This window comes from Chaetodon trifascialis, chromosome 22, assembly GCF_039877785.1.
Source record: "Chaetodon trifascialis isolate fChaTrf1 chromosome 22, fChaTrf1.hap1, whole genome shotgun sequence".
NCBI lineage: Eukaryota > Metazoa > Chordata > Actinopteri > Chaetodontiformes > Chaetodontidae > Chaetodon > Chaetodon trifascialis.
Window position 1 is genome coordinate 7335350 of NC_092077.1, and position 24273 is coordinate 7359622.

General features: G+C 43.7%; 1 protein-coding gene across 2 annotated transcripts in view; it reads left to right on the forward strand.

Moving 5' to 3' along the window:
• The window catches only part of lrmp (lymphoid-restricted membrane protein), a 33449-nt gene that overhangs the window by 2073 nt on the left and 7103 nt on the right, over nt 1-24273 (forward strand). For both annotated transcript variants that reach the window (XM_070991605.1, XM_070991606.1), the window contains exons 2-26: nt 395-1134; nt 2063-2173; nt 3035-3215; nt 5019-5077; nt 5180-5255; nt 5529-5687; nt 5778-5895; nt 6333-6383; nt 6543-6620; nt 6888-6944; nt 7146-7205; nt 7753-7817; nt 7939-8032; nt 8523-8672; nt 9017-9118; nt 9888-10039; nt 12056-12167; nt 13024-13303; nt 14783-14835; nt 18294-18393; nt 19419-19599; nt 21129-21213; nt 23294-23340; nt 23550-23638; nt 23754-23947. In XM_070991605.1, coding sequence (XP_070847706.1) covers nt 450-1134; nt 2063-2173; nt 3035-3215; nt 5019-5077; nt 5180-5255; nt 5529-5687; nt 5778-5895; nt 6333-6383; nt 6543-6620; nt 6888-6944; nt 7146-7205; nt 7753-7817; nt 7939-8032; nt 8523-8672; nt 9017-9118; nt 9888-10039; nt 12056-12167; nt 13024-13303; nt 14783-14835; nt 18294-18393; nt 19419-19599; nt 21129-21213; nt 23294-23340; nt 23550-23638; nt 23754-23947 — 3339 coding nt within the window. In that variant the 5' untranslated portion in view covers nt 395-449. The remainder of the gene's footprint in view (nt 1-394; nt 1135-2062; nt 2174-3034; nt 3216-5018; nt 5078-5179; nt 5256-5528; nt 5688-5777; nt 5896-6332; nt 6384-6542; nt 6621-6887; nt 6945-7145; nt 7206-7752; nt 7818-7938; nt 8033-8522; nt 8673-9016; nt 9119-9887; nt 10040-12055; nt 12168-13023; nt 13304-14782; nt 14836-18293; nt 18394-19418; nt 19600-21128; nt 21214-23293; nt 23341-23549; nt 23639-23753; nt 23948-24273) is intronic.

Consider the following 24273-nt stretch of genomic DNA (forward strand, 5'->3'; position numbering starts at 1 on the left):
GCGATGCTTTCGTTTTCCCACATTGAGATGCCAGGATTAAAATCTGCGACCCTGTGCACTGAGTTGCATGTACAGTGACTTGTATGGACAGCTGTCATCATTTAGTTTGGTCTCTTTTTAAGATAGTTTGATGCTGGGGTGGGGGTGGAGGTGGGGGGGTCTTTCCCACCTGCTTGTTTCTCTACACTGGAACTCCTCCAGGGAAAACACTCCTATACAGAGTGAATGTGCCAGTTGTCCAGTGCATCATGGTGCTCTGCTGCACAGTGTTACTCATGCACCGGCTGAATAGCTGTGGCTTTCTGAGTGTTTTTATGCATCCTTGTTCTTTTGTCTCCGTTTGACCAACTTTGCATGCAAATAAACTACATATTTTCTGCTTCTCTGCCCCCAGACATCAGCCTCTCCTCTAGCCAGGAAGCCAGCACTGCAGCCCTGCCATCAGCAGCATGGACTACTACACGCCCCAGCCCAGTCGTCGCCACAACCCCGTGGACAGCATCTGCCGCAAACTGCAGACCATTCAGTGGCGTGGTGATCGAGAGCCCAATTCACCATTCCAGATTCCCAAACTCTCCTCCAGCAGTTACGACAGCCCGCAGTGCGGCCTCAGGCGCAACCTGGAAGCCATCCTGAAGAAGGGTGCCCTCCACAGAGACGAGGGGGAGAGGGTGAAGGAGAGAGTGAAGGGGAAAGGGATGGGAATGCCAAGCCCTGCGGCTTCCCAGAGGAGCAGCCTGGGTCCGTCTGTCCCTCTGTCCACCCCTTCCACGCCGACGTGCAATCCGTCCTCACCTGCTAATGTCACGTACACTATCACCAGCACTCTGGGAGAGAGGAGAGGGGCTGATGGGAGTGATCTGAGACAAGTTAAGCCATGGCACAGGAGTTGTTCGACGCCCACAGTCCAGCCCAGGGAGTCCCCTTACTTTACATTCACACAAGGACCCCAGTCGGTGCAGCCCGAGACCGAGAGGGCGAGCAGGAGCCCGTCTCTGTGTCGCACCTTCACCCCAAACCACAGCACCCTCTCCTACAACCTCAACTTCTGCTCGGCGGGCCCTGGGAACTTGACCGAGTGTGAGCTGCCCTACCCAGCTCTGGTTGTGAAAAGACTGTCCATGGGAGACGGAGGTAGGGAGGAACGGCTGTGGTCAGTTGGGATGTTTGTGTAGCACACAAAACGGAAAGCGGTGAAAGTTCACTCGCCATGAGTTTGGCAAAACTACTACAGCTTTCAGCCACATCACGGTCTTCATCAGCAGATGGAGTATTTCTGTTTGCTAAGTAGACTGTATTCACTGATAAGGGTGGTGAGTGAAAGCTTGGGAGTGGACCTCTAAATGGATTATTTGGTCTAAACCTCAGTTTAGTTTTTCATATTTGCACCAGAAAGAAATGCTTGAAATGAAATTCCTGTGAAGAAGTATCAGAAGAATGTTTTATTTCTTCAAAGTCAAAGTAGTTTTTGGTATTCTAAGTTTGATTTTTCAAAGCAGGCATTATGATAGGAGCAGCCAGGTAGAGAGAAGGGGGGGGGGTGGAATCAGAGGAACATTACTGGTGCAGACAAGGATAGAGGTACAAAGAGAAAAAGGCTGTGTTACCCAAGCAAGCAATTTCCCAGCAGGCATCTTGGTTTTTCTTTCTTTCTTTCTTTTAATTCAGATTTGACAAAGGACTTCAGGTCCTTGTCTTGAAACCTGTTTTGTGTCAAAATCTAGGTCAGAACCTACATTTCAGTTTAATGGGGGCACAGCTGCAAGTCTGTTCTTAGTTGTACCCCAAACTAACTTGTCTTATGTAACTTTGGAGTGGATGGTGTGTCAGGCCATCCTACCGTTACAGTTGTGCTGTGCCAGAAGGAAAATCATCATGTGGTGTGTGTGTGTGTGTGTGTGTGTGTGTGTGTGTGTGTGTGTGTGTGTGTGTGTGTGTGTGTGTGTGTGTGTGTGTGTGTGTGTGTGTGTGTGTGTGTGTGTGTGTGTGTGTGTGTGTGTGTGTGTGTGTGTGTGTGTGTGTGTGCGTGTGTGTGTGTGCGTGTGTGTGTGTTCATGCTCAGGATCATCACTGGCCTCTGAAAACAGGAAGGAGAATATGGCAGAAATCAGTCTCATCTGTGAGGAGAATCTGCTCGATACCATCTTCCATGCCTGTGACGTCCAGCGCCGAGGTATGTCCACACACACACACACACACACACACTCACACACTGATAGTCATTAATGATTTGGTCACACATGTCAGTTTTCCAGCATGCTGAATATGGCAGCCTGATGATAAATTGTATGTTGTCATTGCGTATAGCATGACGGCGTGTTTTTCTGCGTCTGAGGCAGAAGTGACTCCTTCAACAGTCCCACAATATCAGCATTGTCTCTCATGCCTTTGAGCGCCTGCAACACTAATCTGCTTCATCATCTGTTCAGAGGCTTCAGTGTTTTCTCAACATTATAAATGCTTTTGTGAAGCGAACCGTCTTGTGCAGCAGGGATAAGCGAAATGGAATCTTTAAAAGAAGTACGGAGGAGGTGGTCGTTTTTTCTTTATTGTAATTTGTTTGCCTGATTTCTTCTTCTATTTTTTCAGAAGTTTTTTTCACGAGATGTTTTTACTCATGTCCCTTAGCTCCTGGATCTGATTGCGTGCTAGATTACAGTCTCCTCTGTTGTTTGTGCTGTTCATGTGATAGGCCACCAGTCTCGGGTCACTTTGGGTCTGTGTTTACGTAAAAATAATTCAAAGAAATGATCAGTTTTTCATAGACGGTATTGCAGTTGAATAATAAAATGAAAAAATGAGTATGTGGGTCCTCAGATAGAGCAGTCATGATTGTTACTTTCACCATGGTTACTGCTTTTGCTGCCTACACCTAAAACCCAACAAAGACGAAATGCCTGAGAAGTGTGTAGCTTCCAAAGTAAATTACACATGATTGCAAAATAAGTCCTGTTATATATTAACCGTCACAGTTCTAGTGGGCATAAAAGGTCCAGAGATGAGAGAGCCACTCTGTGCTGATGTCGTCTTGCAGGTAAAGTGTATGTGTCTCACATTGTGGACTACCTGCGACACACCACCAGCCGCAGCTCAGAAGACAGCGGACTGGAGGAACTTTGCAACATGCTCGACCCAGAGCATAAAGACGTCTCCATTGACCTGGACACGTATCACGCTGTCATGAGGGAGTGGATTGATGACTGCCGCAACAACAGGTAATGAAAAGCAGGCTCTATTCCAAAGTAGGGGTACCTTAAGTCCATGATCCTTCTTGCGGAGTAGGAAAATGCACATTGTTGATTTTCCATTATTGAAAGCAAAGAGCTGAGAAGCTGGCTGGAGCTTGAGCTCTGGGAGGTACTTGGTAATGTCCACCATGAAGGCTGAATCACAGAGACACTTGCCGTCACTTTCCAAGTCAGATCGCCATGAATTATTGCAGAAAAACTGATATTTTGGAGCAATTTTACTTTGATTGGTGCCAGCAGCTCCTTCACCAACACCTGACCTACCTCAAAGCTTGCTTCCTAACACTGTCTCTGTCAGAATGTGGTCTGATGAAAGCTGCTTGTTGGGCACCCAGACTCCCACGAAAAACACCAACTTTATCCAAGCGCATTTGTCCGTGCAGCTCAAACAGCTTGTTTTTTGGCCTTTTTCACCACTGAGAGCTTGTCCCCACAAACTAACTGGCTTGTCTTTTATTTAAACAAAAAAATGTAATCATTTGTCCGTTTCTCATGGCAAAGCCCGATAATTTATGGCTGAAAAAAAAAAGAGCTTTTTGATATTTCTGAATCGCCTTGTGGGCAGTATGTGACTATAAAAATAAGACATTGAGGTGAAGCGTGGGCAGCTCAGTGAATGAATATCCTGGAACATCTGAGGTCAAGCTTTTGACCTTAAGCAAGATGGTGAATCCAGGTCCAGCTGTACATGTCCTGACCTTCCTGTGTGTGGATGAAAGCGAGAATTAAAATCTCTTTCAGGCTGTCAGTTGAGAATCATAAATCAATAGTGGATTGTTGTTTTCTGCTGGCACCATATCTCCTGGTTCTGTTCTTATCTTGCTGGAGAAGGTTTGACAATTGAAGTCAAGTCTTAGAAACATAAAAATTGCAAAGGGAAAGCATGCAGAGGTGGAGAGTTTCTTGGTGGAGCCTTTGAAAATAAATATGCAGTCACTGGTTTCATTTTTTTGTGTTTTGACTGAACTATTTGCAGATTTTGCTCCTTTCTACATCTTGTACTTCCAACCTCTTTAGCATGGCGAGAAACAGACAGCTTGCACCATCTTTAACAGTCCTGTGGCTGACTCATTTACCAACTCATATATTGTGCTGGAGTTATGCAAGTAGATGCTGTGTAGGCGGGTTATGCATCAGATGAGAGATAACTGGTGAGAATTTTTTCCCCCCTATTTTCAGCTGTGTGCATCTCCATTTAACAGCAGCATATCTTAAGTCTCAGAGGCATCTCTGCGTCATCATAGAGTGCACTCTGTCAGGTCTGTATCTAATCAGCATTTGACACCTCTGGCCTGCTTTGATGTAGCTCGGGCAGAAGATTAAAATTGAAAGTCAAAATATTTGATGATTATATTGATTGATCTCTTATGCCAAATTTGAGGAGGAAAAATCAGCCAAATTTTAGCGATGATTTTTTTTGTCTCAGCGTCAAATTGAGTGATGACGTCCCTATGTACATGAAATATGTCATCACACACTAGTATAAGTGTCAGATGAGTGAGGATTGCGCACCAGTCAGGTAGCTCTGTTTGCGGTGTGTCCAGGATCTGTTTGTGCATCATGTAAAGGATGAGTTTCAGACTGAGCAGAGAGCTGCCTGTTTGCAGTGCTCACTGTGCCAGGCACCAAAAATGAAACAGTTCAACAAATCATTTCAAACATGCTTTCAGGAGTCCAAAGCAGCAGCGAAGTGCATGACTGCCAAATCCTAGAGAAAAATCAGGAGAGTGGTTGCACATTTGGATGTTTGATTTCTCTGTTGCACCTCAGGGAAGAGCCAACAGATGACCTCACACAGGACTCGGTCAAACTCAGAGATAGCCTATCTGGTGAGTGATATGCTTTTCACCTCTTTGTACAGTACACAGACCTAATTTTGTTCACACCGAGAGCTTTAATACGAGTCTTTTGGATCTGTGTGTGTGTTATAGCCAAGAGGTCCATGCTACTCAATATGACCTCAGGAAGCTTGGAGGCCTTTGGAGGGGAGGCATCCAGAGCAGAATTGTAAGTGACGTGTGTGAATTAGTGAGAGCGTTGTTATAAATGGGCAATACAATGCCTTTTATTTGTGTGTATGACCATCCACGCCTGCCCATGTGGTTCATGAAACACTGAATTTCCTGTTCAAGAGTAGAAATAGTCATATCTTTGCACTGTGGCAACTGCAGTAACTTATAGGCCTACTGTCTGTCACTAAAGGAGATGGAGCTGAGCTCTAACTCTGCATTTTGGATGTTAGGAGGTCCTGCATATATGTTTCTGCATTCCTTCCCTCAGTGAGACGTCAGAACTGGTGTATTGTGTTGCCGACCTTCAGATGAGCAACCAAAAGCTCGAGGAGGAGGTTAGGAAGCTGAAGCAGGTGGTGGAGGGCATGGAGGACAGCAACCAGAAGCTGGCAGAGGAGAACGAGGAGCTGCGCAATCAGGCCAGAGTGTAAGGTGCCTGTGCACGCAAAAATACATGGCACGCATCAGTCGCAGCAGTGGTTGGTTGACTTCTATCGCTGTTGGTCCTCTCCCACAGTAACCAACAGCTGGCCCAGAAGGAGAAGATGCTGAAGGAGGAGGTGGAGGAGATGAAGGCCACTCTGAGCTGTACGGAGGAAGGCAGAGCTCGCGCCTCCGCACACAGCAAACATGTGGTCAGTGAAACCCAGGCAGCACAAAGAGGATCTCTAAAAATGCATTCTGCCTGCAGTGCAAACAGATGGCATGAGTCTGTTCAGTACTGTGTTGCAGACTGTGTTGCAGAGCAGTAGTCAAAGCATCAACTTGTTGGGTTCGAATTAAAAAGCTTGGCATTTAATGCAGCCTTTAAAGCTGCGCCTCTTTTCCTTACACTTCTTCTTGTATCTAAATGCAGTGATGCAAACTGTTAGCACTAAAGTTCACATCCCAGATTACATTTGACTTTGAAATTAAATGGCAAAATTCTGCAAATTCTTCAACACATTTCTTCACTATATATAAGTGAATTTTGTTTGACTTTGGTGCAAAAGTCAAGAGTGTAATGGAGCAGAAACTTAAGGGCTGAGCAGTCGTCTCCATAGCTGCTATTGATTGCTTTTCTGCCTTTCAGGAGAGAGAAAACCAGAGTCTCATTGCCAAGATCGCTTCTCTTCAGGAAGAGGTACTTCACTGCCCAAAGAGGACATGACAGTAAAATCAATGACCTGCCTTCACAGGGAATCTGTAGTGGTACAGTCATAGATGAGTAGATTGTGACAAGTTTCTCCTCATGAAAGGATGACGCTAGCTGCCCTAACTCCCCTTTCTGATGGCTCCACAGAACTTCAAGGCCACCGTGGAGACGGACGAGCTTCAGAGGAGAATTACAGAGCTGTGTGACATTAACGCTGACCTTCAGGTGCCTTTACTGTCTGTTCATTATCACTTCTATATTTTGCTCTGTATTGTTACATCCCTTCTTTTAACTGCTCTTACACAGTGTCCTTCTCTTATTCATTCCCCCCGGCCCTCAGGCATTTTTGAGTGCATATCCGCTTCCTTTCTCAGAAAATGACCTTCGTGTTCTAACTCTGTCGCAGGCACAATTAGAAGTACTGGTGACCGTGCTGCCATTGTACTGTACTTTCTTTATGTTGTGATGTAACTGCCTTTTTCCTGTCCTTAGGTGCAGATTGACTCTTTTGATGCTGTCGTCAGTGAGAAGGAAGCTGTGGTAATAGAGGTCAGTGCTTTAATCTTGTTTTATTACCCATTTTACAGTTGCTGTAATGCTTTTTGTTACAGCTGTGATCATCCAATACGTAGAATTGCTTGAATCCATTCAGGATTCACTGGTTCAGGGAAAAATAAAAAATAATATATATGTGTAGAAGTTCTGGATGAAGGCAACTTGTGTCTTGTGTCGTTTACCCGTCTTTTACAGAAGAGCAGACAGATAAATGAGCTGAAGTCAGCAGTGGAGGAGTACTCCTCCATCACAGAGGTCAGTGTGTTGAGCTATTTTTTCATAGATGTTCTCGATGTACTGCTTTCTCACGTGCCTTTTACACGCGCCTTCCAAACTGTGTGGTTTACTCCCACCACTTTTGTTTTAGCTGAAATGAGTTTGCAGAAGATCAGGCAGTGATTCTCTCCGATTTCCTGCATGCAGCACTGGGAAAAAATCCTCTCGTTAAATGAGATTTGGAGAGTCACAGAAGAAATTGGCAGATTCAAAAGCACATCAAAGTGTTCTAAGTCTTGATTAGAAATACTGACCACGAATGTAAGATAATTGTTTTATTTTCCAAAATGTATATGAATATTGAGGAAAATCACATTTTTAAAACTAAATGTTTGCTGTTCTCTGGTATGTCCAGTGTGTTGGTGCTATTATCAGCATGTGCGTCACTGGCTGATTGACTGTGGGAATTACATCACCTGCTTCCACAAGTAGTCAACAGTCCTGTTCCAGTGGGGCAACGTAGTTGACCTCTAACTAACTAATGGGATGGTATGAGTCATGTTGGTGTCTGTGTTGTTGATTCCAGCTGCTGAGGGCAGACAAAAGCAAACTGGAGAACCAGATTCAGATGATGCACCCAGACCTGGCTGGGTAAGTGAACCAGGGTTTGAGATATTAACAGTTAATACGAAGACAGTCTGGCATGTTCTGGTCATTAACCAAAGGTTTTTTTAATGTCTTTGTTTGCACTGCGTCCTCCTGTCCCTCACAGTGCTGGTCTGTCCCTGTCGGCGGCCTACAGGTTGAACCAGAGCAGCTCAGGATCCCTGCAGACAGAACTGGCTCTGGCACAGTCACCACTGGAGGTCAGCACTCCCTTACTCTGTCTTTTTTATTTGATCCACTTACCTGCTCTCTATTTCTTTCCTTCCTCCTTCTTGCTCTCAATCTCATATCTCTTATTCACCTGATCCTCCTTCTTCTCTCATTTTGTCTTACATTTATTCTCATTTCTTTGTGCACACTGTTTCGGTCTCTGGCTTTTTATTCTGACAGAATTCATGGCTGCTGTCACCTCTTGGATGTCTTCCTTATAGCTGCCATATATAAACTTGAATGCCCCCTACACAAATACAGCATTCACACTGACAGACACAGCTTGTCTTTGTTGTTTTTCAGTTTTATGCCTGCAGGCAGGTGATTCATTCTGAAAGATTTTTCCTCCTCAGGCTGTAGGACCTCACACACAATACAAAGCATTTTCTTCACATGCTATGTACTTGACACAGTTGAGCTTCTGCAAAAATCATATTGGTTTTTCTTGTGTAAATATATTGTGTATATATATACCTCCAGCAGGCCCCTCATGGAGTTGACCATTTGTCCACCTCTATGAGCTTTACCTCCCCGCTGGATGAGACGCTGGACAGGGAGGTGCTGCTGATGCTGCAGGGACCCAGCCCAGACCACATGGCTCAGGAGTTCAAGAACCTTCTTAAGAAACTGGTAAGTGTGATTAAGTGTGTGTGAAGGCCTCACTTGCACTTAAATTCTAAAATTGATTTTGGACTATAGATTGGTGACTAGTGGACAATTTGCATCTCCATAGCAATCTGACTGTAAATGTTACTGTGTTGCAGTAAATTACACTAAACCCAAGACTGTTGTATTGCTATAACTGTTGAGGTATACCAAAAAGTCAAATTCAATCACTACCAGGTTACGATTAGACAATTAGAACAGTATGATGTTAGGTTTATGAAAGCCTTTAAACTTCTTTTGCGTCTTAATAAATTGTGTCCATCTTGAACCATGCTTCTCTCGCCACACGCTTCCTCTTTGTTTCTCAGAAAAGGGATTTCACAGTGGAAAGCGACTCAGTCTTGTCCACAGTCAGGGGCGTGCTGAATGACCACGCACAGCCAGGGGGCAACACAGAAGGCAGTCTCCAGGTCAGATCCACTCTCATCTTTTCACAGAAACATTTCTTTTGTTCAGTGTCAGCCTACCTAAAACATTTGATGTAAGCCTAAGAAAGGTTGCAGGTCCACATTGTACTGCTGTGTTGGTGTCTGTATGTGTGCATATGCATCTGGGTTGATTTCAGGCTGCAAAGGTTTTAGTTTTTTGTTTTTTTTCCATGTGAACCATGAAATTATGTAGTGTGATTTCTAGCTTCCTCTCCCTCCACCTGTTGCTCTCTTTCTCCATCTATTACTGCCTCTCTGCTCTTTCTCTCCTTCCCACCCACTATCTCTCCTCTAGAGATCTCTCGCTTATATAACTCTCCAACAGGCCCCATCCAGGCAGTGCTATTTAGTCAGTGTGTTGTACCATGAACACAGCCCACTCCCCTCCTCCCTCACTCCAACTTTCTGTATCTCTCTCTCTCTCTCTCTCTCTCTCTCTCTCTCTCTCTCTCTCTCTCTCTCTCTCTCTCTCTCCCCTTCCTCCTGCATTGTTGCCACTCTGCATTCATTAGCCACGTACTGCCATACAGCAGTAAACATACCAAATGAGACAGAAATCATTCGTGGAGCAGAGCTCTGCCAGTGCAAGTCGGGCTTCTGCTGCTTCAGTCCTCCGGCTAACACAGAAAGATTGTCAGTTAGGTGTCAGAACTTTTTGCAGGTGTAAAAGACGCACAGCTTTTCAGGCCGTCTGGTTGCTTGTGGCCTTTCACCTAGCAAGAGGCTGACCCTCGGCCTTGTCTCCCCGCAGACGGTGCAGGCCGAGCTGGACGCAAGACGGGCGGACTGGGCCCTCAGCCTGGACCAGCTGGCCCAGTACACAGACTCGCTGGAGAAGGAGCTGATCAAAATGGCCAGTAACATGAGGAGGTCCCGTACGGAGATCCTGCACCTTTCAGTCAGGTGAGTAAATGTTTTGTTGAGCATGTGTGGCCGTTTATGTGAAAATCAGCGTGCGGTCAGAAATGCGTGAGCTGAGTGATGTTTGAGAGTGTAAGAGCAGATGAAGATGGAAGAGAATAGTTTTGTGGATCGTGTAGCAGCTTCTTGATTGTACGGTAGGAAAACACCTCTTTAAGGTGGAGTTGCTCATGTGCAGCATTGATCTCACTGGTTGAATTAAATCCAAGTAGGCAGAGCTAAAGTACTCATTTTCTGTCAAAGTAAGGTCATAATGATGTCTCTCAACAGCACAATAGTGAAAAAGCTTGGGCCCTATTTTACACTTGTTGCAAACTGGCGGACAGCTCAGCACAAGTATCATTGCTAGTTTCCCACCAATGCAGTTGTCATTTTTCTGCCCAGCACTCACACTGTCTAAGTACTTATTTAATTGGCTTATTACTCATGTAGTAAGATCCTCTGATGCCCGTTTCACCTTAGGGAGCTTCAGGGTGGATCCTTGCTGCTCTTATGGATGATCTGCTTGCACGTTTTCACTTCTAACAGATCCGTTTCCTCAGTAGAAAACTGCTCGCTCCTCCAAATAGTTGAATCTGCCATTTAAAAAGCAATGTGCCAGGTACAGGTGCACCTGCCTGTTAAAGGCAATGGGAGATGACAAAATTTATTTCATGTGTCGCCTTAAAGACACCAATGATTCAGAAACTAAATACAAACCCTTTGTGCCTTACTAAATGCCCAGATTATGTGCTGTTTGTCTGCTGTTTCTGTTAATTAGCAAAAGTGGAGTTGGACATGCCCTTAATGCACTGTGCACTTTAAACCTGCGCTATAAGTCACTTACAGAGGACAGCTAGACAATGATAAAGCAAGCAAGCTATGTAATAACTGGAGAAAAGGAAAAAAAAAAGAAAGAAATGCAATCCTGCCATAAAAAGGGAAGAAGGCTAACTGCTTAGCCTAGCTGACCTTACGAGTCCATGCAGCCTAGCTGTCTCTATAATCTTGTTTGGGTGCTTGCAGAGCTTCCAGGATCTTAAATGCCACATGGTCCTGACAGAATTAACATCTGGGCACAGATGAGAGGATTTTATTCAACCAATTAAGTTATTTCTGCCATTAGAGGAGATCTGCCTGTCAGAGAAACAAAAGATTTCTATAACTGACTGAAACTCTACATGCATAACACCACACATTACTCCATGTCAAACCCCTGCGATGTGACTATCTCTGCTCTCCAGTGCTCTGTCTCAGTTGGCCAGTCAGTTGTGCTGAGTGGGGGAAAGACCTGTCAATCATCCTGACCTCAATGACCCAAAAGGGCCCGCCTCATTAGGCCTGGGTCTGGGCCAACTCTGGACTTCACTCTGATTCTTTGTGGGTTTGCCTTGTCCATGTGTGTGTCTGTTTATATGTGTGTTCATGGAGACGGCCATCCCCTTCAGATATATAACAGAGCTAGCGTGGCACAGCATCGGACCAGAGAGGGGGAACTGGTCAGGCTGTCCAGCTGGGGTTTAGCGGTATTCACTTGCCAGGGTAAACTCAGGAACTTTGATATTGTTTGGGAGGAAAGAAAACTGAAGAGGACTCATTGTAAGTGTAGTTCCACCTCCTGCCCTGGAGTGTTTGGGCTAATACAGACTGTTTAGAGTAAGACTGGACTATAAGACAGTGCTAGGGTCAGGGTTTTGTTGAAGGTGGTTCTGTGCGTAGTTTGAGATTAGAGGGTCGGACTGGTACTGGATCTACAAAACCGTGAAGTGAAGGAATCGTTACTGGGCCAGTCGGAGAACTGGCGCTGGTCACCCTGGGCAACAGAATGGGACACTGCATGGGCCTGCGGATTGGGTACAGTATGTCCACTGCACTGTCTTCTAGGATAGGATTTTCTGTCTCTCTTGACAGTTAAGGATGCTTTGATAATTTGTATGTTTCTTCCACATTTCTCTTGAAAAAACGATAATCACTCTGCCGTTTTTTTAAATCACCAGGATTTTGAATTTTTGCACGCAGGGTGCAGGAGCAGGAGAACCAGAAGCGTCAGCTGTGTGAGGAGCTGGAGCAGCTAAAGACACCTCAGGACAGCAGAGAGGCCTCGTGCCAGACACCTGCACCAGAGGAAGAGGTCAGACTGGATGAAAGCGTTTAAATCTATGAACCTATATTCAATAAACAGCAGCAGCTGGTTGCTTCCACCATTCTCAGAAGTAATCTTTCAACCTTACTCTGTTGTCAGTGTCCATCATTGTTAGAACACTCAGTAAAATGAAATCTCTCTGGGAGGTGATCAAGTGTTTCTAACAATGTTTAGATGACCTCTGGCATCAAAGTCATATTCAATTTGGCATTCATTGGACCTCAATAATTAACACGTGTGTGTGTTTTTGTATGTCTTAACATTCAGTTACCACAATAGAAGGATATTGGATTGCTTGGTTGGAAAGCAGTGACAGAGCTCTTGCTGTATTCAGACAGATGGAGTATCTGGTAGAAGAGAGCTGAGTGCGAGTTGGCGGCTGAAGTGGACATGTGCGCGCGTGCACACACACACACACAGTATCAGATGCGACCACACACCTACGCACTGCTCCTCACACAAAAGGCACTGAGGCACGCTTGAACATTTCCATTACATCACCATTGTTTTTGCTGCAAAACATAATGAACTTGGTGCTGAGGTAGATAGATGTGTGTACAGTATACAAGTTGCAAATGCTTTGACAAAAAACCCCGCTCTCACTTTTAAATAATTTATTCAGTCTAGCTTTGGATCAAGGACCAGCCACTAAAATTGTGTTTCCTGTGGACTTATTAATCAACAAAAAGAAAATCTAATCCGTATGAGCTCTGTTAATAAGTGGTTTTCTCCAGAAATCACTTACGTGTCCTGTCCTATTTCATCTTTCTCTCAGCGGTATCTGTTGCAAAGTTTTTACTTTTATCGAGAACTTGTCTTTCTCTTTATTTCTTTTTCTTCTCAGCCTGGAGATGACTTGGACTGGGATGAGGAGTTTGCCCTTCAAGACTTCCTGAAGAACGAGTTAGCAGAAAGGAATTGCAGAGAACAGGACGGACAAACAGACACCAGGCCCGAGGATACGGCGGATAAATTAACAGACAGAGGTGAAGAGGAGGACGGGGACGAGAAGTGGACGGTGGTGGACAGAGCAGGAGAGGGAGAAGTGAGGGACACGTCCACTCCTCTGTCTGCCCTCTCTGGGGAGGTTCAACCTAGCCACAGCGCAGCAGGAGGGGATCAAGGTGAGTGGGGACACCAAGGTGGACAGAAAGACCACCAGCCAACATGTCAATACTTCTGTTGCTATATAATTCATTTAGTATCTTAATGTATTATATGATGTACATTTAAATGTATTCATAGAGAAGTGCAACATTAGTGGTCTATTTCCTTTTTGATGCTCATTTTGAATTGGCTTTCAACCCTAAATCTTCTGAAATTATCTCAGTAAAAGTGGAGAACTTTGAGCAGTCGCCTGATCCTTTAAACCAACTGAACACCAGAATTAGCCCAGGGCTAACTGGAGCCTCATAAAACCAAACCAAATAGGGCTAAATATGGTTTAATATTTTTCTAGCTGCATTCTGACCCTTCTCACTCTCTTCCTATCTCTGAATCCACTGCAGTAGGATTAACAGTAGAAATGAAACTTAAGCTCACCTCAAGCAACAAGAATGTAAGCTAGTAAATGCTACGTCTTCTCAGCACGAGACAACTGAAACTGTAGTTTGAATGTGAGATCAGAATTTCCCAAATTTAATAGTTATTGATAGTAAACACTTCTCTTTATTCGCACAACAACTTTATTGTGCTGGGGGACTCTGACAAGAATCCGTGCAAACTAACTTCAAATGGAATAACATAATTCCCCTCTGTCATTTTTTATTTTAGCTGTATTTACTTGAATGCATGTGTAGAGTTTATCATGCCTGTCTCCTGCTAACCCACCTTGCTTAAAGTTAATTCATGCGTCCAGCTGGTGCACCAATTTACTGGTTTTACTACATTTTAGAAGCGTTTTGCAGGATACACTCTAAAGGTGAAGAACAGATTACAGACTTGTTGTCTTTGAGTGTTGACTTGTGTCTGTGTGTGAGAATGAGTGTGTGGATTATCCCCCTGTAATCCATGGGAGTCACAGGGCACTCAGCCACCCTTGAAGCACCAGGACAGTTCACACGCTCACTCACTGTAAGGATACACACACACAGTCTGAGGCCATTGGAAGTAGACCCCTGCCTTCTATGGCTGTTGTGGCCCCGGTCTTATAAAGGTTGTGTGTGAGAATGAGTGTGTGTGTGTGTCTCTTCACAGTATGTGAAATCCTCTCTTCCTCAAGGTCCTTGTATGGCCAGGTGCATGACTGGTCTGAGGCCATGGAGTGAGCTCAGTAATCCGCCATTCCACTGCCTGCATGAGCGGCTGGCAGGCACAGAGACAGAAAACGAGAGTGCGAATGTGGTCATTAATGCCACCTTAGCCATGCATGGTATTTTAACCTCTCTGCCCCTCCCTCAGCTCAGTGCCTTGCATAATAAGACAGTCTGACCGTTTATGGTAAAAGGTGGGGTTGCATTTTTGGATGGCTATTAACCCCTGTACATGAATTGGGCACGGGTTTAGGTTTTTAATGAACAGCTCTTTGTTTCGGCCCTTTTTCAGCCTTCTCTTTCCCTCCTGATCTACATTTTTCTCTTCCCCTTCCTCTGTATCTGTTACAGACTCAGCAGCCTGCACTGAGTCAGACCCAGAGGTGACCTGTCAGTCTTTGCAGGTAAATTTATTGGTGAGGATTATGTGTGTTGTACAAATTGCATGCTATTAAGTGGAACATTCTGCATTTCTAACACTAATAAACTTAAGAAAACCTAACTTATTTCAGCTGTTGGATGTAGCATTTCCAAGTAGATTAAAAGTTCATCTTGAATCTCATATCTCCTACCCAGATATATAACTGTAACTTGATGTTAGGCTGAAGATGAGTACTTATTTCCTTGAAACAGATCTGTGAAATACAGCTGAACTGAATGTAACTTCTACACTTCGAAAGCATTTTTCAGTCTCTAGAAACCACATATTCACATTTGTGATGGCTCACATGTGACTGTCAGAGGGTAACACCAGTTTTGACCTTGAAAATACCGTACCTGTATAATGCTTGTACCTTTAGTGCAGTGATTTAAATAATAATAATAATAATAATAAAGTTTATTTATATAGCACCTTACAACATCAGACAGATGATCAAAGTGCTTTACAGGGAAATTACAAAAGATACATAGCAAGAAACACAACAGAAAATGCATATCAAAGGGTAAAAGTTACTCAATATTAAAATCCAGTCTAAATAAATGAGTTTTAAGATGTGATTTAAAAAGTGCCAAGTCATTAATAAAATGTAATTCAGGGGGTAGGGAGTTCCACAATTTCGGGGCCGCAATCGAGAAGGCACGATCCCCCCACTGTTTAAAATTAGAAAAAGGAACCTCCAACAGGGGCTGTTCTGAGGACCGGAGGGCTCTACAGTGTCGTCTAAGCTTTATACAATCAGTCAGATACGCTGGAGCAAGACCGTGGATAGCTTTAAAAACAAACATTATCAATTAACAGGGAGCCAATGTAGTGCAAGAAGAACGGGAGTGATGTGACTGTAACGGGGGGTGTTGGTTAGAAGGCGTGCTGCAGCATTTTGTACCAGTTGAAGGCGAGAGAGAGAAGATTGCTTGATGCCGAAGTACAAGGAATTACAGTAATCTAACCTAGAACTGATAAAAGCATGGATAGCCATTTCAAGATCGTTCCTGCTGAGGAAGGGCTTAACTTTAGTTAAAAGACGTAGTTGGAAGAAACTCAGCTTCACTACAGAGTCAATCTGCTGGTCAAAACATAGACCAGGGTCCAAAATAACTCCCAAATTCCTTACAGCAGGTTTAAAAAGAGAGGCAAAGGAAGACGAATCGCAGTTATTAATCACATTTTCACATACATCAGAGGTACCAAAAACAATACATTCCATTTTAGACTGGTTCAAGTGCAGAAAATTTTGTGTCAACCATCGGTCGATGTCTTCTAGGCACTTGAAGAGGGAATTCAGTGCAGCTGGAGCATTGGGGATAATCGGGAGGTAAACCTGAATGTCATCAGCATAACAGTGAAAGTGAAGATTATGAGTGGAGATGATCTTTCCAAGAGGCAGTAGATAAAGGGTAAAAAGAAGAGGGCCGAGAATGGAACCCTGGGGGACGCCACAAGAGAGGGGGGCACGGGAGGATGAGAGGTCTCCAATCATAACAGAGAAAGACCTGTTTCTGAGGTATGACGAGAGCCATTCCAATACTTGACCCTGAAGGCCCATGTGGTTGGACAGACGGGAGATGAGAATGGAGTGATCAACTGTATCAAATGCTGCCGTAAGGTCTAGGAGGACTAGTATCATGGGTTTTTTATTGTCAGCTGAAAGGAGGATATCATTATGGATTTTAAGAAGAGCTGACTCAGTGCTATGGCGGGATCTAAAACCAGATTGAAATTTTTCGAAGATGGCATTGTTTTCCAGAAAAGATTGTAACTGAATAAAAACGATTAAGATTATATATATATAAAAAAAATCCTCATGTAAGGTCCCTGTCATTTCAACAAATACTTTGGTATCTCCATGATTTTAAAAGTTATTGACACTGTTAAAGGAAATTGCTGTTGTTAACTCAGGTGCTCTTAAGGAAGACACTGAATCCCAACCTGCTCAGAGGCCGACAATAGCTGCATGTTGAACTGGGCAGCTGTCAGCTGTGTAGCAGGAAGCAGGACCGTACCAAAACAGACTTGGTGCTCAGCTTACTTTCCTTGGCTCAATACATCAATAAAAAAAATTGGCACACAAATCTATGTAACTATGTATAACTATGTACTTCCTCAGCAGTGATGGGAAGGAAGTAGGCAGATTTAACAATGGTAAAGAGGATAAGAGCCATCAGAATCTGTAAAATGCTGTGTCTATTGTGGCATATTTTAACCCCTTAACTACAACTTCTGTGTACTTATATACTCACTATTGTATGACAACCAGCTTGAAACTTGCAGGAGACGGGGCTTTCATCTCAGTGCACGTTTAGTCTGCGTACAGATCTCACCACATCTGTCACACCTTTTGTCACACTTGTTTGGTAACACAGTTACAAGCAGGGACTCTTTTGCAAGCTCTTCCTCTTAGCGCATTCAATGGTACGCTGACATATTAGATTTCTTCAGTGTCAGACGTCAGATGAGACTGCCCATGAATGCACCATCAGCAAGGAGGGCTTTAAAAACAGTCCCTGTCACCGTGATGGACATAAAGTTTCAACGTCACTATAATGATTTGTCTGCTCCTCTGAAATGAAACAGAAGCAATGGCTGCCTTGCAGGTAGGAAATGATTGAAAATACTGTTTGTGATTTGTAGAAAATGGTCAAACATGCAAAACTGCTCATGTTTTGGACTTACTAATGTAATGATGTAATTAATTACACATTCATTTCTCTTCCTCTCTTAGCTTCTGTGCTCTCTCTATCTTTCTTTTTTCTCTTACTGGCATTTGCCTACCAAATCGCTCCTCACATATTATTCACAGCCTCTGCTCACAGGCTGCTTGTGTTAAAGCTGTCCATTTCCTTATATAGAATGACAGCAATGAAACTTTAAGGTCACACAGAGGTAAACAGAAAAATGACCTGCTGTTGTGTGTTATTGACAAAAGAAAGGATTATGCACCTGCATTTAAAGTAAATTTGGCCCAAATAACGATGGGTGCCTTACACTGAACTGCACATTAGAGCTATAATCTCACTTGTCACCATCTCTGATCTTGGATGTTATGTATTCCGCTCACTTGCAGTCCTCAGTGTTTAATTAATTTCATGCCTGTGAGTTTTTTTTAACTAATTGAAACACTCCATCATGCCGCAGTCAGCGGGAAAGTGATGTTTGCTTTTGAATTCCGATGAAGATGACAGTAATTGGGGGTCTTTCCAGCAATCCATCACTGATGGAGCAGATGCTTTGTGCTGTCTGTCAGCTGTTTAATTCTTATGCAACGTCTTCTCGTCTGACAAAGATTTGTTTCTGTTGACTGACTGTGGGCCTGCTGTTTAGTACATGGTTAATGTGTGTTGCTTATTTGATCTTTTCACCCCTTTCCTTTTTGAATATTTATCATTTTGTGTGTGTGTTGTGTGTGTATGTGTGTGTATACAGGAAGAGGCAGCAGTGCCAGTGAGCGCCCACTCACAAGCTGTCAGCATTAGACACCCAGAGGCGGATGCTCTCCCTGATCTGTCCCACTCAGAGAACAACAGTAAGATCCCCCCTCCGCCATAATTCACTCTCTATATGGATCAATCTTTCTATCTCACTTGCTTCTCCCCCTGCTGTTGGCTTCTCTCTCTACTGTGTGCGTTTGCAACATAACCAAAGAGTGAGTCATTTCCTGACTCACTTGGTATTTCTGCAGTTTGTTTAGACAAGAGAAAACTTTACTGAATCTTGCAAGATAAAGGTCAAACTCTACTAAATAGCACACGATGAACATCAGTTTTATTGTTGTTTTTTTGGATGCAACCCTGATTCCAGGTAAGTTGGGATGCTGTGCAAAAACAGAATGCAATCATTTGCATTGTTTAGTAACAGTTTTGCAAAGTGTTCCTGAGCCCATGTCATAATATCCTTTATACAATCATGTGTTCACAAAGGGGTGAACCTCTCAATCCTCGCTTGTGAACGACTGAGCCTTTCCAGGATGCCCCTTTCAAACCCAATCATGATGCTATCACCTGTTACCAAACAGGTGTTTTTGGAGCATTCCACAACTTTCCCAGTCTTTAGTTGCTCCTGTCCCAACTTGGTTGAAACGTGCTGCTGCATCAAATTCAGAAAAATCAATGAAGTTGATGAGACAAAAACATTAAAATATATTGTTTTCCATTGACTGTATGCCAAAAAGGATTAGCAAATGATCACATTTAGTTTTATTTATCCTCTACACAGCGTCCCAACTCTTTTTGGAATCAGGGTTGTACTTAGTGACTGCATTATTATTTGTAGTGTGACATACTATCATTTGAAGACAGACACAGATTGTATTAACCAGATTTGATCAATTATTATCCTTGTTGTGTTCCATTTACATGCAGGACACAGTTTTTTTTTTTCTGGTGCTGTCAAAATGCACCCATGGAAATGTAGGAAATCAGAGTAAATGACAACAGCTGATAAAAATCACCTTTAATCCCTGAGTGGACTCACCATCACATGCTGATGATACCTCACACTCAAAGTTTATTTCTAGATACAGTAAGATGAACCCATTTTTCTCCTGTACAGAAGCTCCTGAGACTGCAGAGTCTCACTCCTGTGGTCCAGCCCAGAATCTGAGCAGCTCACCTGAACAGGACCAGACAGTCACACTTCGTAACACCCCTCCTACAGCAGCCGAGATGGTTTGTCCCGAACACATACAGAGCGCAGCACCTGGACCGGATGAGAGCGTTACCCAGAGTGAAAGGTGAATGAAGAAATGAATTTTGTATTTGGTAGACAGGGCACATAACCAGAGTATTAGACTGCCTTTCTCCTTATGGAAACTCCAGATTACATGCATGTAGATTTTATTTTATTTATTTTTGATATTGTGGGTATTTAAAAAACCTCTTGCATTTCTGTCTGACATTGTGTTTTTTTGTAGTACTACTAGGGGGCACCAAAGTCAAGCATTGTCAAATTTTTTGCATAGTGGCTTTAATCATGCAGTACTTTTCATGTGTTAATTGAAGTACATATATTTGTGTATGGTTTTAGAATATTTCAAAAGTAGTTTTTTGCAGTAACTTCGAAAGAATGTAAAAATATAGGTGGAACAGTGAAACATGTTTTCTTAATTTCTGGTGAGAGAGTAACTGATCTGTGTACACAGGGCATCTTTTTCAGACGTGACACTGCAGGTTATAGAACAGGCCCTTCTCAATATGCTTTCAGAATCATTTTTACTTCCCATGACACATCTGACATAATACTGACAAAACAGGATTCTCAAAAATAAAGAATCTGGAAACAGAGTGCAAAAAAAAAAAAAAAAGAACTAGAAGTTTGCTCACCACAGACGACGCATCAGCTGGTGACCTGGCAGATTAATGCTGCCTTCAAAAGGAACTCATGAGCTTGTGGTTACAGCATTGAAGTCATGTACACGATGCTTGGCATTCAAGTTGTTAAGTCGTGATAACACCGGTGCTCTGCAACGCCAACATGGACACCAAGACGCTGCTCACAGCTCTCTTGTCACTCTTTGCTTCTTCCCAAGAAATATTAACTTATTCCTCAGACATTATAAAATCATAATGAAGATTAAAATAACAATATATTAAGTTACCATTCACCAAAAAATGAACTTTCATGGCCCACGCCATCACAACTCTTGAGCTCTGAGCTTTCAGAACTGTTCCACTTCTGAGGTTGTGAGCACCAAAGCACCACAAAGCAACCTTCCCTGTTTTTGTAGTCTTGATAAGTGTATTCTCTCCATCACACCTAAACAGCAACTTTATCCACAGACACACCTATTGAGTGCTGTGTGTATTAGAAAATCCCACCTAATGGACACCAAAAAGGAATCTCCATACTGAGGAAACAGACATTACCACAAAGCCTCAGCCAGCATCCTGACTCATTTTCATAGCAGTATAAACTATCCCTGCTAGATTTGAAGTAGATGGGTGTTAACAATATCCTTAGTAGTCACAGTTGATGTCACCATTTTGCTGAGTTTTGTTATTTCCCTATGACATGGTCCACATTTGTTAGTCAAATGGGTGTTTTCCTTGCTGTAGGAGGAGTTTGCAGGCTTAATAGTATCTCTGCAGCCATGCTTTGCATGAGCACAGTCCACCTACAAAGAGACAAAGGCTGTTCCTCATCTCTTACCGTTTCATACTTCTAACAGTTATGCCTCATTAGATAGATAAGGTTTATCTAATTTATAAGTCAAGACTGAGAAAATGTGTAGTGCGTGACAAATGACCTTTGACCTGTGGTTAGCACCCAGCCGACCAGCGAGGACCACAGGGGAGAAGAGAAAGAAGGCGAGGTGGACTCAAGCTGTGGAGCCATGAGCCGCACTAAGGTTAGTAGAAGAGGGGAAGTGTAAGGGAATACAACTTCCTCTCTTCTGTTCTCCCCACTGCTTCCCCTTCCTCTTTTTGACCCTCTCACTCTCTTTCTCTCTGCCACTTAGTGTGTTTCTTAGCTGAGTGAGAGTAGGTGTGTTTTGAAGTGAAGTGTGGGGGGGGGGGGGGTCAGTGGGCAGGGTGGGGGCTGGCTTTCCTTCAGAGAGGCTGAGAGTCCTCGCCCTGGGCAAGGAGGAGAGGAGAGGGATGTAATATTAAGCGAAAGCTCAGGGAGTCAGGTGGCCTCATTCTACTGACAGCTCAAGCCAGTGTAGCAGGATGGGCCATCGGCTTCCCTGAACTCTTTTGCTAAAGCAGGCAAGTACAAAATACTTGATGTTGCTCCCTAAAGTGTCAAGTTTTAGTAATAAATTTATTATTGTTTCAGGTTGGACATCGTGCTCCACAAAAAGACAATACAAATACAAGTTTAGACAATTTTAACTGGGTTAATGTAATAGCGCTGTTGTAATTGGTGACTTCTTGTCAAATTATTGCAAGTTTTGTTGATAAAATGTCAGGAAAATTTCATGAAAAAGAAACAAACAGAAGTCTTCACATGTGAGAAGCTGAAATGGCCAATGTTTGGCGTGTTAGCTCGATAAATGACCTTTACACTTGTCAATTAATCTTCTGTCCATCGACTTACCAAATGCGATGGCAGCCAGCTCTATGAAAGCAGAAGAGTTTATGACTGATGTTCCAGAGTCCATTAGCAAAGGCCTGGACACCATGGACCTTCTGATGCATGCTCTATACAATAAGCGGTCCAGCCTCAGCCTCACATGGGCAGTGTTTTCATTTGTTGTGATGCTGTTTCGCCACAGTCTGCTTTGTGTCCTGCTGAGAGATTGACCAGCTTGGATTATTCAGTCCCCTGCCTGCTGGTGGCAGGCTGGACTGCCTCCCTGCTGGGAGAGAGTCCGGGGGCAGCCAAGAAAGTTGGGATTTGCCTCTGACATGTTCAGCATGTCAGTAGGATGCTCTTTTACACCGGCAGAGCCCTGGTCATAAAGGTGTTTGATGATTAAGAAGCAGATCCTGCTTTGAATCTGCCAGCAAAGAGGAATTGAGTCTCTTGTGAACAAAATCATTTGGATATATTCAAATTGTGAATGGGAGATATTTTCATAGGATGTTTGCACATATTTGTTGAGGCTAGGCAGTATTAACACAACTGGTTAATATTTATCAGCGTTTTCACAGAATTCGTATTTTTATTTTTGAATTATTTACCATAAACTCGAGTTTATGGTGAATAATGGTCAAGTTTCCAGTGTTTATTCCGTTTCAGTCAAACATTTGGTGTGTGATGACCTTGGACATGATTGCGCAGGTATAAAAATCAAAGTTACGGATTATCACTGTATTATTCAGTTTGACTTGGAGGATCGGAGGATTTCAACTTCTGGAACATGGCTCCCCAGGAAGCACATTCAGTCGAACGAATAGACAGCGTGTCGGATTTGAATGTGATACCACTTAATGATGCCGCTAAGAGCTAACTGAGCAGTTTAATTTTGCCTCACTGTGTCTTTGTGTGGAAAACGACATTGAAGTCTCCTGAGGCAGCGCTGTCCTATTCTGTGCAGTGTCAAAACAGATATTATGCAGACTCATTACACAATATCCGATTGCATTGCTCTGAGTGCTCACCTTGCTCCATTGTTTATGTGCGTGCGTGTGTGTGTGTGTGTGTGCTCCGTGTATGCACGCTGTCCGCCTCCACTACTTAGCGCTGTGCCAGTGTTAACGTGTTCGCTGAGCACCCCTCTCAGCAACACACACACACACTAACAGAGCTGCAGGGCTCTCTATGAAGCCATTATATAAGGAATCAGCCCAATCTTTCTCTTCCACTCTCTGTACAGCGTAGATAGCGTTTGACTGCCATGGGACAGGTACGCTACGTGTATGTGAATGCATGCGTCTTTTTGCTCACTGATCACTTCTTGTAATGTGGGGTCGAAAAACTGCGCCGCAAGGCCACCTGTCTTTTCCTCACCCCCTCCTTCCTTTACTCTTTGTCCATCTCAGAGCCTGAGCCAGGACCAGTCTGCAAACAGATCAGCAGCGGAGGACAGGTGAGTGATTCACTGTTAGCGCAGGAAACCTTTCGAACTTGCAGGGTTTTCACTCAGCAGCAGAAAACTCTTTAAGATTTTAGTGATTTCTGTCAAGGGAGCTTTTTTCTCTGCAAGCCAACTGTGGGATTTTTTTGCAGTAGTGACATTGAGATTAGTTTTTTGCAAATGCTGTAGTTTTGTATAAAGATGCGCTCTATGTGTCGCAGCACGTGTCTGCTACCTGTGTTGGTGGAAGAGGAGGAGAGCGTGCAGGAGAGTACAACCGAGGGTCCAACAGTAGCTGCCAGCATGGAGGGTAGGAAGAAAATCTGTGTGCATGAAAGAGAGAGAACTCTAAGCTGACTGTTTGTTTACGCCTTCTTACATCTGCGTGTAACTTTGACCACCCACACACCAACTCTTACTTCCAGGGACAGACCAGCTCACCAACAGCGGAGCGACTACCTTCCCTGATAGGAGCTCTCCTCAGTCACAGTCGTCCATCACACATGCCAGCCAATCAGGGAGCGGCATGGGCAGCGTGACCTCTGATCCCAGCTGTTCGGAGGATGGCGCAGCCAAAAAGGACTCCCTCCCCCTTAGTGGCAAAAATAAGAGAGAACTGGTAAGACCTGCTCTACTCCCACTTTCTCCTCAAACGACTGTTGGATTAGTGTTTCCACATATTAATGGTGATTTTAAGTCATTTGACTGACTACTGTTGGAGTTTATCACGCCTTTTTTGTAGCTCAGGGTCATTACAACAATGAATGCAGCTGGTGTAATTAAGATTAAGTTTTGTCAGTGATGAGAATGTGCCATCGGTATTTTCATTCATCCTGAAATGCTGTCTTTCCAGCTATGCAAGTGTCTGTGTGAGAGAGAGAGAGAGAGAGCGAGAGAGCGAGAGAGCGAGAGAGAGAGAGAGAGAGAGAGAGAGAGAAAAAAATA